We start from the raw sequence: 15,365 nt of genomic DNA on the forward strand, positions 1-15,365 counted from the left end.
AAATTTGTGCCTGAAGCCAATTTAGAAAAGCACTAAAACAAAGGGCATGAACATAAAACTTAATGCTAAATCACAGTGTAAAGGACTTCCTGGTGACTCACTCTCAAAAATGCAGCAAGCAGCCAAAAGATCCATCCATTCATTATCTTTTGCTTGTCTCGAGTTTAGGTCGCAGGGGCAGCAGCTTCAGTTTTCCCTGCCACCTCGTCCAGCTCTTCCTCCTGGATAATTAGCAGATATAATCTCTCCAGCATGTCTTGCCAAGGGGCCTCATCGCAGTTGGACATGCCTGTTACGCCTCACTAGAAAAGCATCTGGGTGGCATGCTGCCAATTGTCCAAACCACCTCACCCAAAACTTATTTTCTAAAACACAGCACATTCATCCTACTCTGAGTTTCCTTTTTAATTAAATACGCCACAAACACACTCACCAGTTTTTCAGGAAACTCCTTCTCAGTTAAAGTACTGCCAGATTTTGGATCCATTTTTTGGGGCAAAAAAAGTTTCATATTGAGTTTTGTTTAATTAGGCTTTTGGTGATGTGGCTCTAACAAACAAAACCCACTCACAAGTTTTATTTTCTGGAAAAATAAACTGCATCCACTGCTGTCTGGCGTAAATATACCTTAAAGGCATAAATGATTCCTCTGCTTTTATCATTTCAAGAAATTATAGCAAAATATACCATCAGCAACAAACATTAACATGTACATAGATGGACAATCAACCTTAACCAACCCTAACTTTGCAACCATCCACCACAGTTCTGCTCCTTGTGGTCAAGTTTACCCATTACAGTCAAACCACTTCACAAGATTAAATAGTCTAGGAATACATGTGCAAAATTCAAAATAATGTTTCAGTAGATGAGAGGAGTGTCTCAAAGTCATATTTTGAGAGGCTGCAATATATTTTCCTCCCCTTCAAGTCATTATACCTGCTTATTTATTTCAATAAAGTAGCAACAGCAAACATAAATGTAATTTCAGATCAGAATTAATTAGAAGGTAAACTCATAATCTGAAAATAAACAATATAATTCAGGATTAAACTAAAATACTGAGGGTGTTTGGCACTAATCAGCTAAAATCCCCTTTAAGACCACATCTTTTCCTTTTATTCCAAGTTTCATGCAGATTGTCTGTAATATAGAAATATAAGGACTGTGTGCTGCCAACAACAAGCTTCAAGGACATGGTTTTGGGAGTGGTTCTGCATGTTAATATAAAATAAGGAGCTGGGGTTACAGCTGCAGTGGACAGCCGCATGCGACGGGAAGGTACAACCTTGACAATTCCAGAGGCAAATTGTTCACTTTGCTCCGTAATGTTCTGAAATATGATAAAGATGACTTTGTAGCTTAAAAGGCTTTTGATGTGCCCTCTCAATATTGAAGATTATAGGTTCATCTTTTGATGGGCTCTTTTTTAAATCGGAGGAGATTTTTGCCAATATCTCTGAATACTTAGTTTTTATGAATTTTCATTCCTTTAAAAAAAAAAAAAAGCATTTAAAGGGGCTTCGATTAAGAAAAAAGACAAAGATTCTAACATTCTTTTGGTGATAGACAGAAAATATGTTTTTGTTGAGCAATTGAGGTAAGGTCATCTAGGTTTAATCATTCATTTGGGAATTTTCTTGTAATTGCTTTCAGCAATGTCAGAGCATTCTTCTTTAATCAATATTTTTAGAGTTTTGTAATGAAATTCGACTTTTTACAGGCTCTGTGTCATCTCTGGGCTCCAGTGGAGGCAGTTCTCTGCTGCAGGTTCCAGGAGCTCTGCCCGCCATCAGCCACGCTTCACTGGGCTCTGGGCGCAGCTCGAGACCAATGATCTGCCTCAGCACTTCCCAAAGCTTTGACCGGCACTCCATGCACAGGCTCAGTCCTGCCGACAGCATAGACGGACACAAGTGCAGTCCGGCTCACAGAGTCAGAACGTACAGACTGAACTCGGCGCACAGTATAGACGGATACAAGTTCAGCCCGGCCCGTCAAATGAACAGACACAGACTCAGTTCTGCTCACAGCATGGATGGATACAGACTCAATCCAGACCAGAACAGCGACAGGCCGAGGCTCTTGTCCAGCCACAGCATAGACAGACACCCGTCTCTCAGGCTCAGTCCAACAGAATTTGGCAGCAGGCGGCCCTCTCTCTGGCTCAGCCCTGAAGACAGTCTCGACAGGAACAAGCTCAGTCCCTCCTATGTTCCAGATAGTTCTGTCCTGAAAAGAAGCGGGTCCTACCGCACCGCAAACAGACGTTTACAAAGACAGGTGTGTTATCCTCCTGTACCTTCTTTCCTTTCTTAATTGTCGTTTTAATTACCCAGTTATTGAAATAAAAATATGTTTGATTATTCTAAAATGCATAACTTTGATTATTTTTCCTTGATGCAATTTATATATAAGGTCATTTTAAATTCAACAAGCACAGAAACAATACATGTTACAATCTTGTTGTAAGAAGAAGTTTCAAACTTTGAATAAATGACAATTAAGTTTAAGGGAAATTGTCAAATTAAAATTCTCTGTTATGCTCGGTGCTTTCATCCTTTCACTAAATCTTTAATGCATCCGTCACTCTAGTGAAGCATCATACAACTTTTAATACAACATAAATTGTTCTTTTTCTGCACAGTATGCCTCCCGTATATACAAATGTGTTATTGTATGTGGAGATAAAAGCAATCAAAAGTTGGTCAGTTGCTGCGTAAAGAAAGGACTAAAAACATCACACAAAGAAACAGAGATAAAATAGTTATTTGCAACTTTTATATTCAAAGTCAGTCTGAATCATTCAGGTTTTTTTAGTCTGATTTGGAACAGAATATAATCCTAACACTATTTTATTCATGATCAACAGAATGCATTCATCAAATGAGGAGAAAAATTCTCTTGAAATCGATGAACAGGAATTAACAGGACTCATTTCTGTTGACCTCATGCATACAAACTCTTGCACAACAATAAACAGTCCTTGTGTGTTTATGTGTGTTGTGTCTTTAGGCGGCTGTGCGCTCTGACTCTCTGGATCAGAGTGGATCAGCTGACAACCTGGCAGAACCTTGCCTCACTGTGCCCACAGACTCTTCCAGTCCGCCATGCCAGCGATCGCCCAGCGTCCACACGCTGAAATACACACACCCCCAGAGGGTAATCTCATGCAGGAGCCACAGCCGGAGCCACAGTGAAACCCCCGCGCACGGACTCGTACCTGAGCAAGCCATCTGCGGCTCGCAGCCAGAAACGCATGCAGAAACGAGGTCCGCTGGTCCGCAGGGCTTGTCCACTTTGAAGGTCATCAGCGCCGAGTCCAGCTTATCAGCTTCGCTCTGTAGCACCAGAGCGGCCTGCACGGAGCCTGGCGCCGGATCAAACCCGCCCCCCCTGTCTGACGATGCTGATGAGGAGGTTAGCTGCATAAATATTTCAGTTCACTCACCCGGGCTGCCTCCTCCCAGCTCCTCACACAAAAGTGGACACCTCTCCCCGAGTCCCGGAGAGTACAGAGGCTGCCTCAGTCATTCAGCATCCCCGGTTTCAGGTCAGGGCAGGAAGCAGCGGATGAGCCCGCCACCAGGAGAAGAGCCAGTCACAATGGCAACCCAGCAAACGGACACTAATGTTGAGCTGAGACGGAGGACTCTATCATTCGATGCCTCAAGCCTTTCTCCTAATCAACAGGAGCAGAACTCTGTGGACGACTGAAAATCCCAGCGATGGGATTGGAGGATCTGAATGTGCTCATAGAGCACACATATGAGAGAGGGGAGGAACAGTCCAGAACATGGACCCAGACAGCACACGCATGTCTGGCCGATGCGGGGCAATTATTTTAAAAAATAACAGTACTTGGTAAGATGTTGGTGGATGTTGGCTTGTGATCTATAAGAACAACAGGCAAACATTACATGAACAACTCATCTTAAAAAGACAAGAAAACAAAACATTTCAAGTACCTAATGTTTATATTAGCTCATCCATCCAAGTAGCAACCAGATCCAACCCTGCTACACTTCCAAAATGACAATTACATGGACTCAGACAGCCACCAGCCTGGCAGGAAAATATGTTCCCACAAACCTCTAAAGATTTAGACGTTTCTGTGATTCAAGTCTCGCTCAAATCAAATTTTGATTTTTGTAAAAACATTCCCTGTGTTCTTTTATTTATGATTAGGACATTTTTTAGCAATTTTTTAGGACACAGTTTCAGCAGGAGTTCATCAGAAAGTCCAACACATACTCACTCCCAAACTGTCACATATTGATGCGTCCGAAACCTGGTACCGGTTCCCTAACCCAACACCGGACGTGGTACCAAGCCCGAACATGTACCTGGTTAGGAATCCAGTACTGTCAGCTTCATTAGGATTAGGGTACTCATCATTTTTAAGACATGCTGGCTGTTCATAAAATCAAGGGCCCGCAACCCTCGGGACATGGTACAATATTAGGAACTGGATGATTGGGACGCATCTGGTACTGGTACCCTAACCCGTCACCAGATGCGGTATCAAAACCCAAACCAGTATCGGCTTAGGGTTAGGGTACCGGTGCACTCTGTGTCCTGGTACTTGACCGGTTCCGGTTCGTGGCCGGAGGTTGGGGACCCTTGATTGGGGACACCCAAAACGTCAATTTTTAACACGAAGGGGTCAATATGTCACAAGATGGGAGTGAGAATGTGTTGGAAATTCACCTCTGAGTTGTGGGCGGGACTTAGAGTAGAGTAAGCCTGCCCCCACGTCCCATTATCCATTAAGTTTTATTTATATAGCCCAATATCACAAATCAATTGCCTCATTGAGCTTCATTCAAGTAATCCATCTGTTTGCACGTTGTCTCGCTAGCTTTCAGCTCCTTACAACCTCAACCTAACATTACCAGTGCAACAAAAATTGCAGCCAATATCAGAGCTACCGAGCCTTGCAGTTTTAATTCAGACGCAAACTCTGATGAGGAAAATGAAGCCATACAACGGTCTATTTTTCTGCAAGTAGATGCATCAACATGGAGTGGATCATGGAGCTTGTGGCCTGTTTATTGTTGTTTCTTTGTCACAACTACCAGCTTTTTCCAATTGCATTTTTATTTTGCAGAACTCATAGAAATGCACACAGAACATGTTTAAAACACCCAAAACACATTTTTTTTAATCAGGTTGGGCCTTTAAGCTTTCTCTTCGCAAAACTTCTTTGTTTGTCTTGACTTTAAGATAACCCAGAAAGCTTTCAAAATGTGTAAAATATCGCCAACTGCAAGAAATGCATCTTCTTCAGTCGCTCGTGGTTTCCTTAAATGAAGCTGACAGAGAATAGATCAGAACGATAAAATGCAGCCATGAAAGCTCTGTGATCTTTCTGTTTACTTTACCAATAAACCATGCCGGATTCTGTCTGGTCTTTGAAGTTCAGCAGAGTTGGATCTGGTAGCTGCTCAGAATGAAGACCAATTAGGAATACCAGCTGAGCTTAATGTAATTTTCCTGTCATTTTTATTTTTTAATGATTGACCCGCCGTCGTTTCAGATCACAGGCCGACACCTGGGCGACATCTCCCGCGGATGTTGTGACAATTATTTGATCAAATACCTGACAGGCGTCAGCCAGACCTGCAGATGAAGCTGTCTGGGAAGGATGCAGGCTTCCTGTCTCACCTGTCCTCACAAGATTCTCACAGGGTGTCTGAGCAGGACTCTGAAACGGTGTGGACGAGTGTGTTTGTATCTAAAAGACCACTTTGTGCTGTTCCACACGAGATGCACACAAGAAGAAGAATCTTTCTTCTAACAGAATCATAGCTTTAGTTCAGACACAGTAGCCACATCCCAGCATCTATATTTAATTGAGTGGTTACCTTCCTTTCCCCTTCTCTACTCTGCATTTTTATTTTCATTTATCCTTTTCCTGTTTTCCAATTCCAGGTCTAATAGATTCAGTTTGCACTGCAGGTACAGCACAGATCAAGATGCTGACTGAGCTGTTCATAAACGGACTTAAATCATGCGTATTGACTTTAGTAATTAATTTTCTTGATCGCCCAGGTAAACCTTAGGTTGGGGGACCAAAATTGTCATTTTTTTTGCATCACAGAAAACGATCAAACATGCAAACTGAGAGTTTTGAGCTGAAACTTCCTCCATGACTCTAGTTGCTGATGTATTATTGAACTCCTCCCTCCTCAGTCTTAGAAATTGATTTATTGTTTTCCTATTTTCTGCTAAAAGAAAAGTTTGTGTTAAAAAAAAACAACTTTTTTTTTTTAAATGAACTTGCAATACTTAATGATGCTGAGGAATTGTGTATTTAGGAAGGCTCTGTTTTTAATTGCACTTCATTCAGGCTTTTATTGTGTCCCTCTGGATGTTGTTTGATTGTTCCCAGATTGCAGCACTTTGTCTTATCGATTTTTCTTTTCTTTTTGGTCAGAGTTCTTCCACCTACCCATCCTCGACTGTCTACAAAGGAAATAAAATCCCTTCTAAACTTCCAGTTAAGATCATGTAGTGTGACCTGAACTTAAGTAGTTTCTACCTCACTTTTTTTTTCTTTCTCCCACCCATTTGTAAGTTCAGTCAACTGAATCCCCGCCCATCCCCTTTTTCTCTGTCACCGGGTACGGTCGAATAGTCAAGCAAATTATCTCCTACAATTTTTCTGTCTCCAGCTCTTATTCTTGACCTTGTTGAGAAATGTCACGAGGTTAAGAAGTCATTCGTAAAGACATGCAAAAAGACTTGCTGGAAGAATCCAACAAATATGATAGAAAATCCACGGAAAATCTAACATTCACGTTACCTAATATGCACCCAAGAAAAGACAGATGTAATGAAGAAAATAAAGGGGAAGATGTTTTAAACACAAAAATCATGGAACTGAATCTTCTCCTTTCTTATAAAAGTGTTTCCAATTCTAAAAGACACCATCTAAGTAATTAAGAAGCCTTTAGCTTTCCCTTTCATTTCACTCGTTTGAGAATGGTCTTCAGCTCTGAAGGCTATTCGACCGCACTCTTTGTATTCTCAGGGTAGAGGTAGATTAGACCCAGTTTAAGTTTGAAGCATGTGGCTGGAGCTCTGTGGAGTTAGAGGGCCCCCTTCTGTCTGCACTTGGAGCTGGCACCTTTTCAGGAGCAAGGTTTTTATTTCATTCACAGAGAATTAAAGTGCTGGAGAGCCGACGGAGCCAGAGGTGCAGAAGGGCTCGTGCTGGTTATAAAACAGTGCGTAAAGTAAAAACTTTGTAGAAAAAAAAAAAGGTTAAGAATATATTTTATTAAAAATAACAGGAACGACACTGAGGGCTAAGAAGGAATTTCTACAGTATTGAATGTCAGGTTTTCTGTCGGTGATATTTAGGACAGATGCTGAGATCACTGTTGCAGGATGTGATCATGGTCCAGAGGTTTGTAATGTTTAATGTTACTGCGGATTCATGGAAATAAAACCACTTCCTGTCTGACTTTCATTTGTCTCTTTATTTCTTTTAGTGATCATCCTATACAAAAAGATGTTAGGCAGTAGGCCGGATATGAATCAACTGTGTCTTTTAAGCTAAAAGTAAAAGTCAGTCCTCATCCGCTGATGGCTCCTGCTAATTGATTCAACATTGATTTTGGGCTGCCGGCAGATGTTGGTTAAAATTCTCGCCATAATCTCAGATTATGATCTTGATGCTCAAAAGTTTCTTAGATAATTGGAAACAAAGAAATAATGTGAACAAATACAGGTGCACTGAGCTGGTGGGAAGATTTTATTGTCTTTTCCTTGCTTCAACATATCACAATAAAGTATTTAACCACATGAATATTTCACACCAAAATTCTGTACAAGCCAGAATGCATTAAGCAGTCCTGCTATTTATGCTACTGCCAAGAAAACGTAACATTTTCTGAAAAATCTGCCCCCCCCCCTCTCCTTAAGTTGCTCAGAACCTATTGGCCAAACGGACTCAATTTCAGCCAATGGTAGGCCACGCATCCCCTAAGACAGTCTTTGATTGGTCAGAGCGACTGCTAAGAGAGGCAGATGGAATGGGCTGCTTCTACATGTCTTTCACAGTGTCTCGTCAGTATGCAGTCGGAGCGCCATCGCGGATCTACATCATTGTTAGCCTGCACTTCACTAGATGAGCGTGCAGTGTGCGTCTGTGTGTCTCCAGATGTGTGTGTGTTTAACTGTTACTGGTGGTGGGTGAGAATAGCTGCGTGCATCGAGTGAACAGAGGACACTAGTCTTGACAAAGAGGGTTACAACTAACTACTTCGTCAGCAGTTACCATGGTAACAGTAAATCTAACATCCAGTCGAGCCCCAGAGAGGATGGAAGATGTCCGTGCCTGCGTCGTGAGCGACCTCAATCAGCTCACACCCCCTGTTGCTTTTTTTTTTCCGAGCTCCTTTCTATCTAGAAGGCAGGAGCCATGGGTCTTTGCTGTGTGAGTTTCTGCGGGTCCAGGGTTTCAGTGAAGGGCGGGGCTTGATAGGGATTGGTGGTTACGATGGTTGCGCCGTTGGGGATGGGATACGGTGTCGCTCGAACGTTGCGTGGGTACGGCTCCAGATGCTGCCAAGTGAACAAGTTTGTGTTGCTGCCAGTTAAGTAGCGTCGAAGGGCACTCAGGGTCAGCACGGCCTGTTTAAGACACACACAGACTGAAGATTATGACCTGTACTCCATGGATACATAATGATTATTTGTATCTGAGGATTGGAGAAACAACAAGATGTCAATTTTTGCAATAGAAAACACTTTCACAGTAAATCTTTTTTTGTTGTTGTTATCAAAGACATATCTTTTACATTAGATGAACACCACAAAAATCCAGTAGTATTTACAGACCACACATCCTAATGTGATCCTCATATCAACAAGGTTTGGTTTCAATGAATCTCCAGAAGAGTAAACTTCTGCGTCTCATTTGTGTGAATGACACTGCAGTGTTCATGAAGCATCCTCTACCAATAATGAAGACAGAATTTTAAAATGTAAAAAAAAACTCACAGAGCTAACAGAGGTGGCAAAAATCCAGCTTAGATCAAATACGATATTGGTGTAACTTCTGATTTGCAACTAGAGTCAAAGCATGACAACGACTGGTCAAAAATATTCCAATGAAAGCAGTTTTTTATGGCATGTTTCTTCCAGAACTCTGCGTTAGTTTAAATCTAATTACAATGTGTGTGGGGGGCAATGACAAGCAAATGTTAATAATACATAGTAAGTGGATCTAAGCTGCTTTCTGAAAATGTATCTACTTTGGAATCCATCTATCCATCCATTTTCTAAACCTGTTTTGTCCCTTTCGGGGTCACAGGGCTGCCGAAGGTAGGGTACACCCTGGACAGGTTGACAGACTGTCTGTTGCAGGGCTTCAAGCACACACACCTAGAGACAGCTTAGATCAGGGGTGTCTAAATCAAGGCCTCGAGGGCCAGACTCCTGCTGGTTTTCCAGGAACCTTGCCTTATTAGCTACTGATGACGTAGATCAGCTGTGTTCGGCCAATAAGGACCTTCAATGGCAGAGGGTTAGAAAACATGTAGGACACCAGTCCTCGAGGCCTAGATTTGGACACCCTAGATTTAGAGTAACCAATTAACCCTTGAAGCTTGTGTTTGGACGGTGGCAGGAAGCTGTAGTCCCTGAAGAAAACCCTTGCATGCACAGGGAAAACATGCAAACTCCACACAGAAAGGTCCACTGTTTGTGATTCTGATTCAGGTCCCCCAGCCAGGACTTGAACAGAAGGCCTTCTTGCTATGAAGCAAGAGTGTTAACCACTGGACCACCGTGAAGCAGAAGACAGCTAAGCATTACACTGTGATCTCGTTTTGAAATGCCCAAATATCTTACTTTAACTTTGCATAATGTTTTTAATGTCTGCAATGCCTAAAGCACAGATTTCCACAAATGTTATTCTGTAGTACTTTAAGTAATCCTCCTCTGCTTCAATTTTTCTTATTCGTAGTTTTTCTAAAACTTTACTGAGCAGAAGGAAAACAGTGAAAATGACCTAATGTCTTTTAGAAAAGTACAACTTCTAAACAATTTGTGAAAATAGTTTGGCTTTGAAAGCCCTGGAATCTCGCCTCTGCTCTTTGCAGTTGATGTGGTCCTTTGGACTTCTTTAAACCACATCTTTCAGCTCTTTCTGAGGAGGTTTTCATCTGAGATGAGGAGGAGGTCGGGAGTTTTAAGTCTGAGGACATTATTACTTGAATAAGACGGAATGACCCCCAAGAGTAGAACATTACATTTTCAAATCAAGACAGAGAAGCACAGAGCGTGGTCTTAACCAAGAGACTGAGTTGTCTCCAGTGTTGCGGACTTTGCACTAGTCCAGTGTGATGAATAGAGTCTAAAGACAAAGAAGTTTGTTTACTCTATAAACCTTTCTTACATTTGAAAATAATACTGTCTAGATGCCTCCTTAAAGGCACATTTATACAGGACACCCTGCAGCAGAACCCAGACACATTGGTGAGATCATCTCTCTCAGGTGCTCTGGAAACACCCCAATATTGCCAGGGAGAGGGAGGCCTGACCATCTACCCCTTACACCTGGAAAATTAACAGATCAGATAATTATCTGATTTGACTTTAGTGTGCCATTAAAGGTGTGTTCCTTCATACACAAATGAAGGGAATGAAAGAGAAGCCAGATTGGTAACCATGAAGACAAGTTTGTGTTGACCCAACAAACCCAAACAGTTGTTAATAAAAACAGGTACAGACCCATGAGACGATGGAGAAGAAGCAGAAAGCGATGATGGCTCTGGCGGCGTCCGAGCCCTGAGCCAGCGGCAGCTCGTCCGGAGAGGTGGCCTGCCACTGATTCGCCAGAAAACAGAAGCCAACAAACCACAGAAAGCTGGCCAGACCTGAAGCAGGGGGAGCACTTTGAAATTTTCAGTCATATATGAAAGACATTATGAAGCTTTCTCACTTCTATGTCACTTGGTGCTAATTTACCAGAGAATATCAGGTCCAGCAGAACGGCACGCTTTCTGTCCTTAAGGTTGCTCATGGAAGGAAAGTAAAAGTCCAGGACCAGGAAGCAGAGGCTGCCGAGGAAGCAGCCCACACCCAGCGTGAGTCCATAGTTACAGGCGTCGGCGTTGTTGTTGAAGACGCAGAGCAGACGCTCGCTGCCGATGTTGACGTACCCTTCGTTGACAATGCAGCTGAACACCACTATGGAGAACACCTGTAAGAATGAAGGGTCCTTTAAGAACAAAATCACCGCTTGGATCATCCAGACACACTACCATAAACAACAATGTGTGTGCATACTGTCTTTTGTCACCTCATCAGGACCTGTCCAGGTTTAACCATCACACCTGTCCCATCTTAATGGTACCAGAGAGTCCTGGTTAGGTAAGTAAGGTGTGAGCATAGGTAAGGTTTGGGTTGGGGTTAGGCATAAATTGGTAATGGTTGAGGTCAGGTTTGGGTTTTGGAAGGAGTAAAAACAGACAGAAATAGAGATAAAATAATCATTCACAATGTGTCATTATGTAGGTCCTTTTTTCAAATTAACTTTCATTATTTTATTTTTTTTTTGTGATAAAGACCGAACGCATTAGAGACCATCTGTGGAACAACTTTTGATCTATTTTAAAAGCATTTCCTGTGCATTTTTAAATAATCATTATGTTGTTTTTAGGCAAAAAGCAAAAATAAAAAGTTATTTTTTGGGACATATTTTCTGCAGAGTGGCAGGAAGTCATCAGAAATTTGTAGTGACATAGGTGCTACAGTTTGGTGGGTCACACTCTTCCTGCTCTGATCCATTCTGATTAATCCAGACAACTCCATGTCTTCTTTTCCCTCGTCTGAGCTGAAATCTGGATCAAAACTGGATAACTCTTATGTTGCTCACTGTTTTTGTTGCACCAGTAATATTAGGTTTGGGTTGTGAGGGGATGTAAGCTAGTGTTAGAAAGTTTAAACAGAGGATGATGGGAAATAAGGGTAGGCTTACTCTGCAAATGTCCTGCCCACAACTCAGAGGTGAATTTCTAATAAACTCCTGCCACTCTGCAGATACTATCTTTTAGAAAATTACATTTTCGTTTTTGCTTTTGGCTAAAAACAGCATAATTATAATTAAAAGACCATATAGCAAACAACGTGTTTGAAGAATTATTTTAAGATAATATGGTTCATGTTTCTGTTTTCGGCCTGTAATATTTGTCACATGTCACAAAAAGTGTGGATAAAATTAATTTCATCTGATTGTTTCTTAATGGTGGAGCCTCTTTTACAAAAGTGTCTCAATATTTGTTTAAAGCAGGTTTCCAATCTTTGATTTTTTCCGGTGTTGCTTCAATCTAACATGTTGCTTCCCTTTATAGAAGGTTCTTTCCCCTAACATCTATCAAACAGGACTGATGAGACACTCATGATGATAGTTGATCCTCCTTTTACTGTGTGGTGGCTCCCAGCAGTCTGCTTGGCAGGTTTTAAAAACCCACCTCTAATTAGCTCCGTCGAGACACAATGGGGCTCCTGATGGAGGCATGTGGAGGCAGCTGAAAGCACGCTCTCTGATCTTAACTGAACAATAATTATTTACCAAAAAATCGTCTTTTTATACCACAGAATCTTGACGTGGACTTAAAAGCAGAAGAAACGCGAGCAGCACGCAGACAAAGGGAGGCTGCAGACAGGCCATGCGCTCAGAGAGCCAGCATACCGCAGAGGAGGCTTACCCACGACAGCAGTCTGAGGATGGTGCGGGGATGCGTAAAGAACGCAACCGGGTCGAAATTGACGTTCCCGGCTTTCCTGGCGCCGTACGCGCCCGCAGCTTCCATCCCTCCGGGTTTGTGCAGGAGGACGCTCGCCCGCAGACCGAGAGGAGTCGAGGGGAGCGCAGCGCGGAGCGTCGGCGTCTCCTTCCTCCAGCCTCCGAGTGAAGTCACAGCGCGTCACAGGAGCGCATCAGCGGCTGCAGCAACGCGCCGCGCTCTGACGCTCCGGCCTTCTAGCATCCATCCTCACTATCTGTACAAATGCATCATCTGGCCTTCATGATGTCTATTTTCCTTTTGTTAAAACATTCCAAATCTATTTTATCATTAGACCAAAATTCTAGTGAAATTATGGTGTAACGACCCCAAATATGAAAATGTAAAAAAAACAAAAAAAACTTTAGCATATAGACTTAAATAATCAGAACATATAGAATCAAATACCATGTTTGGACCAAGAGTTTATGAAAAAAAAAAAAGATCTGTGATCTGTTACAGTAAGGTTCAATGAATCAGTATGGAACTTCACACTGAATAAATGTCAAATTCCCTAATCTTGGATTATTGGCACCATTTTCTGCAAAATTTGGAAAAATAAAAAGCATGGAAATTAGGAGTGTAACGGTTAATCAATGATTCGATTTCAAAACATCCAACCAAACCAGATCAATCCATCAGAGGCAAAATTGAATGGAATCAAACCGAATCGACCTATAAATCGCTTAAAAATGAGTTATATTGATATGAAATCATGAAAAATATTATTTGGATCGATAGATAGTGGTTTATTGTACTATAACGTAAAAATGGCCAAGTGACATCATAGCAAAAATATTATCAAGTCATCATTACAGTCCAATGTGTGGTAACACCTTGAATTTTGGAAAGACGTGACCATATAATGTTCTGATAATGATCCGTTTGTATTATTTTGATGTAGAAAAACAATAGTGAACTATGAAACTAATATGTAAATGGATTTGCCAATTATTCTGGTCTTGTTTATTTGTACACATATTTAATTTACACTTAATTATCTTGCAAGAAATACAGCAAATCTGGAAAACTTCACTTGCACTATAAGTACTTATTTCTGAGTCACACTGGTTGAATTTTTGGCTAAAGATGTCCTGGATCGACTTTATGTCAATGAATCGGATCGTTCAAAATGAACCAGTATGGATCATAACCCACAAACTATCACATATCAAATAATTGTTAAAATAAATCTTTCCACCCCAAAATTCTGCACTAAGAACATGAGCTTTTTAGAAACATAGAAATGTACAATTGCTTCTTCAAATTTGACTTTAATCCGCAATGCTGCTAAGAAAACATCACAATCTGGTCAGCCAAGGGTTAACATTACAGCTTACATTACTGTTTGAAATGGCATTGTAGCACGCTATTTCTGATGGAAAACACCACGCCCCACTTTTTGGAGTCATTGTTGTTGTTTTTTAAAGAAGCTTTTATTTAATTTGATTAAACAAACATGTAAAGTTTAGTTAAATTAATAAAAATAGATGCAAATAAAATGACACACACACACACAAGTCTAAGCTGTTGCAGTATTTGCATCAAAGCTCTTCTTTAGTTTCTCTGCCTTTTGTTGTGTCTTCTTCTTCTTTGGCCTCCTTGAATTTCCTCCTTTCTTCATCCTCCTAGAAACACAACAGACAGAGGTCTATTTTTGGCACCATTCAAACTCACAGCTGCACACATCATTGCAACATCATTTGCTGACACAAGGAGAAGATGATTCACCTTTTCTCTGTACTTTTTGGCTTTTTCCATCTCTTTATCTACAAATCGAACAAGATCCTTCAGTTTCCCTTTTCCTCTGTAAACCACCATCTGAGAGAAAGAACACATGATGGAGATCCCTAATGTGATCAGATTTAAAAATACAGCAACACAAATAACAAAAACTTTTTTTTTTCAATGAATGAGCACATAATGTCTTAAGGATTTATTTATATGTGACATTAAAGGAAAAAGTCAGCATTAAATTTGTTTTCTTTGAACTTCATTTTCAGCACAGGACTGGGAACAGTCATTAGAGTGAGATTTGTTTCACTGACGCCAAAGTTTCCCCCATATATGTTCATCAAATTCTTGCATCATGTTGAGTCTCCCTCAACCAATAACAGCTAAAAGCATTTTGACTTGCAAAAGCAAATTCATTTAATGAGGACAATTTGTTACAAATGTCATCTTGCATTTACAGCAACAGCACACAAAAATGTTACTCTAATGAGCAATTATTAAAATCTCCGAGACTATTGACATAAACACAGGTTTGTTGCTGCTGTGCAGCAGTCATGATAGCAGGCTCCCAGTATGATTCCTCAAATATTCAGATGGATCAGTTTTGCTCCAACATTTTGCAACTTTAAAAAATTAAAATCTCTTTAAAATCAACTTTAAAAATGTACTCCGATTAAAGGTTGTTTTGATATTTTTAATATGTACTTATGGCATGTATGGGATAATAGAGAAAAACTTTCAGAAAATTTAGCTTAAATTGCATTTAAATTGGGTTTCATTATTTAAATTGTTGTGAATGACATGAGAAAAGTGTCCGTTTTAATCTTA

At 40.9% G+C, this 15,365-nt stretch overlaps 3 protein-coding genes across 4 annotated transcripts in view; 1 reads left to right on the top strand and 2 right to left on the bottom strand.

Moving 5' to 3' along the window:
- The window catches only part of cacna1hb (calcium channel, voltage-dependent, T type, alpha 1H subunit b), a 74,774-nt gene extending 67,297 nt beyond the window's left edge, over positions 1-7,477 (top strand). For both annotated transcript variants that reach the window (XM_024259387.2, XM_036211993.1), the window contains 2 exons: positions 1,724-2,283; positions 3,016-7,477. In XM_024259387.2, the coding sequence (XP_024115155.1) occupies positions 1,724-2,283; positions 3,016-3,717 (1,262 nt within the window). In that variant the 3' untranslated portion in view covers positions 3,718-7,477. The remainder of the gene's footprint in view (positions 1-1,723; positions 2,284-3,015) is intronic.
- A 256-nt stretch (positions 7,478-7,733) lies between these two features.
- Positions 7,734-13,462, bottom strand: LOC112137211 (synaptogyrin-3). Its single transcript, XM_024259389.2, has 4 exons — positions 12,726-13,462; positions 10,984-11,218; positions 10,747-10,892; positions 7,734-8,643 (listed from the first exon to the last, which is right to left on the bottom strand). The coding sequence occupies exons 1-4, from the start codon at positions 12,828-12,830 to the stop codon at positions 8,416-8,418; spliced, it is 714 nt and encodes a 237-aa protein (XP_024115157.1). The 5' UTR covers positions 12,831-13,462; the 3' UTR covers positions 7,734-8,415.
- Positions 13,463-14,217: 755 nt separating this feature from the next.
- The window catches only part of zgc:136472 (uncharacterized protein LOC678514 homolog), a 5,466-nt gene continuing 4,318 nt past the window's right edge, over positions 14,218-15,365 (bottom strand). The window contains exons 10-11 of the mRNA XM_024259786.2: positions 14,535-14,624; positions 14,218-14,431 (exon numbers count right to left, since the gene is read on the bottom strand). Of these exons, the coding sequence (XP_024115554.1) occupies positions 14,348-14,431; positions 14,535-14,624 (174 nt within the window). The 3' untranslated portion in view covers positions 14,218-14,347. The remainder of the gene's footprint in view (positions 14,432-14,534; positions 14,625-15,365) is intronic.

The sequence above is a fragment of the Oryzias melastigma genome, linkage group LG1 (genome assembly GCF_002922805.2).
Source record: "Oryzias melastigma strain HK-1 linkage group LG1, ASM292280v2, whole genome shotgun sequence".
In the NCBI taxonomy this organism is placed as follows: Eukaryota; Metazoa; Chordata; class Actinopteri; order Beloniformes; family Adrianichthyidae; genus Oryzias; species Oryzias melastigma.

What these genes read in the sequence shown, in the direction of transcription:
- LOC112137211 (XM_024259389.2), bottom strand. Translation starts at nt 12,830, where the DNA reads ATGGAAGCTGCGGGCGCGTACGGCGCCAGGAAAGCCGGGAACGTCAAT. An exon ending in GCTGGACCTGATATTCTCTG is followed by an intron (nt 10,893 to 10,983) that starts GTAAATTAGCAC and finishes CCCCTGCTTCAG; the next exon opens with GTCTGGCCAGCTTTCTGTGG. An exon ending in TCTTCTCCATCGTCTCATGG is followed by an intron (nt 8,644 to 10,746) that starts GTCTGTACCTGT and finishes TGTCTTAAACAG; the next exon opens with GCCGTGCTGACCCTGAGTGC.